Source organism: Vollenhovia emeryi, unplaced genomic scaffold, assembly GCF_000949405.1.
Source record: "Vollenhovia emeryi isolate VEMERY1.0 unplaced genomic scaffold, V.emery_V1.0 DF951556.1, whole genome shotgun sequence".
NCBI lineage: Eukaryota > Metazoa > Arthropoda > Insecta > Hymenoptera > Formicidae > Vollenhovia > Vollenhovia emeryi.
Window position 1 is genome coordinate 1 of NW_011954810.1, and position 1,082 is coordinate 1,082.

Genomic DNA, 1,082 nt, shown 5'->3' on the forward strand with positions numbered 1-1,082 from the left:
CAAAGCTTCCTCTATGAGGAAGCAAAATGAAAGTGAAATGTGCTGCTCAAGTTTTAAGTGCGAGATTATCAGCATTTCTAGAATATAATAGTAAAATCAAAGGTAATCTATCTCATTATCACTTTCTTTAAATTTACTAATTTGCGTATAATAAATAATTTTAACAATAACAAATATAAACTGTATCTAATTGCATGTAATTTATTCATTTTTTAAGGAGGATTTATTGAATCACAGATTGGTCCGTTACAAATACCAAGTAAGACAGGATACGATACAGCAATGGTATTGGATTTTTTTAACAAAATTTTTGATTCCGTTAATGCACATACCTTTCATCCACGAACTCCTCTACGCGTAGCAGTTACGAAAAATAGTAAGCATCATGAATTTTGGCCATATGCCATTAAACGATTATCTAACATGCGATATGTTGATCCGAAAACTAAACGACCAGTTAAATGTATACCATCATTAAAAAATTGGGTATTTACTTTGCGTGGTTTTAAAAAAATATGGAAAATTGTTGAAAGTAAAGGAATGAAATTTTTAAAAACGAGAAATGTTAATCAGGATCCTTTAGAAAATTTTTTTGTTTAATTCGCAGTCATGGACGCAGAAATATAAATCCGTCGTGCAGTCAATTTTGCGGGTCATATAAAACATTATTAATTAATAATTTTACTGCAAAACGATCTATAGGATCCAATTGCGAAAACATAAATGATGGCGATTTATTATTTACTTTAAAACAGTTTGTAAAAAATGGTACTTGTGTAACTAATATTACAGCACAAACGGAAGAAGATTTTTTAACAGAATCTCAAATTAAAAATATAGAAAATACACCTAAAACATATCCATTACAAGAAAGCAATAGATCATACGTTGCTGGCTGGGTTGTAAAAAAGGTTTTGTCAATAAAAACATTTAAAAATTGTATAATATAACATGTAAAGAAAGTCTTTTAAGTACCGACACATCACATAAAAAATATGTACAATTAATTAATGCAGAATATGTTAAAGAAAAACAATCTCTAACGTATCCATCTATGTGCTTTTTTAATATATTTATTGAAG

General features: G+C 28.3%; 1 protein-coding gene across 1 annotated transcript; it reads left to right on the forward strand.

Moving 5' to 3' along the window:
- Positions 1-6: 6 nt before the first annotated feature.
- Positions 7-1,071, forward strand: LOC105559125. The gene is made up of 2 exons (XM_012007241.1): positions 7-102; positions 218-1,071. The coding sequence occupies exons 1-2, from the start codon at positions 27-29 to the stop codon at positions 598-600; spliced, it is 459 nt and encodes a 152-aa protein (XP_011862631.1). The 5' UTR covers positions 7-26; the 3' UTR covers positions 601-1,071.
- The last annotated feature ends 11 nt before the right edge of the window (positions 1,072-1,082 follow it).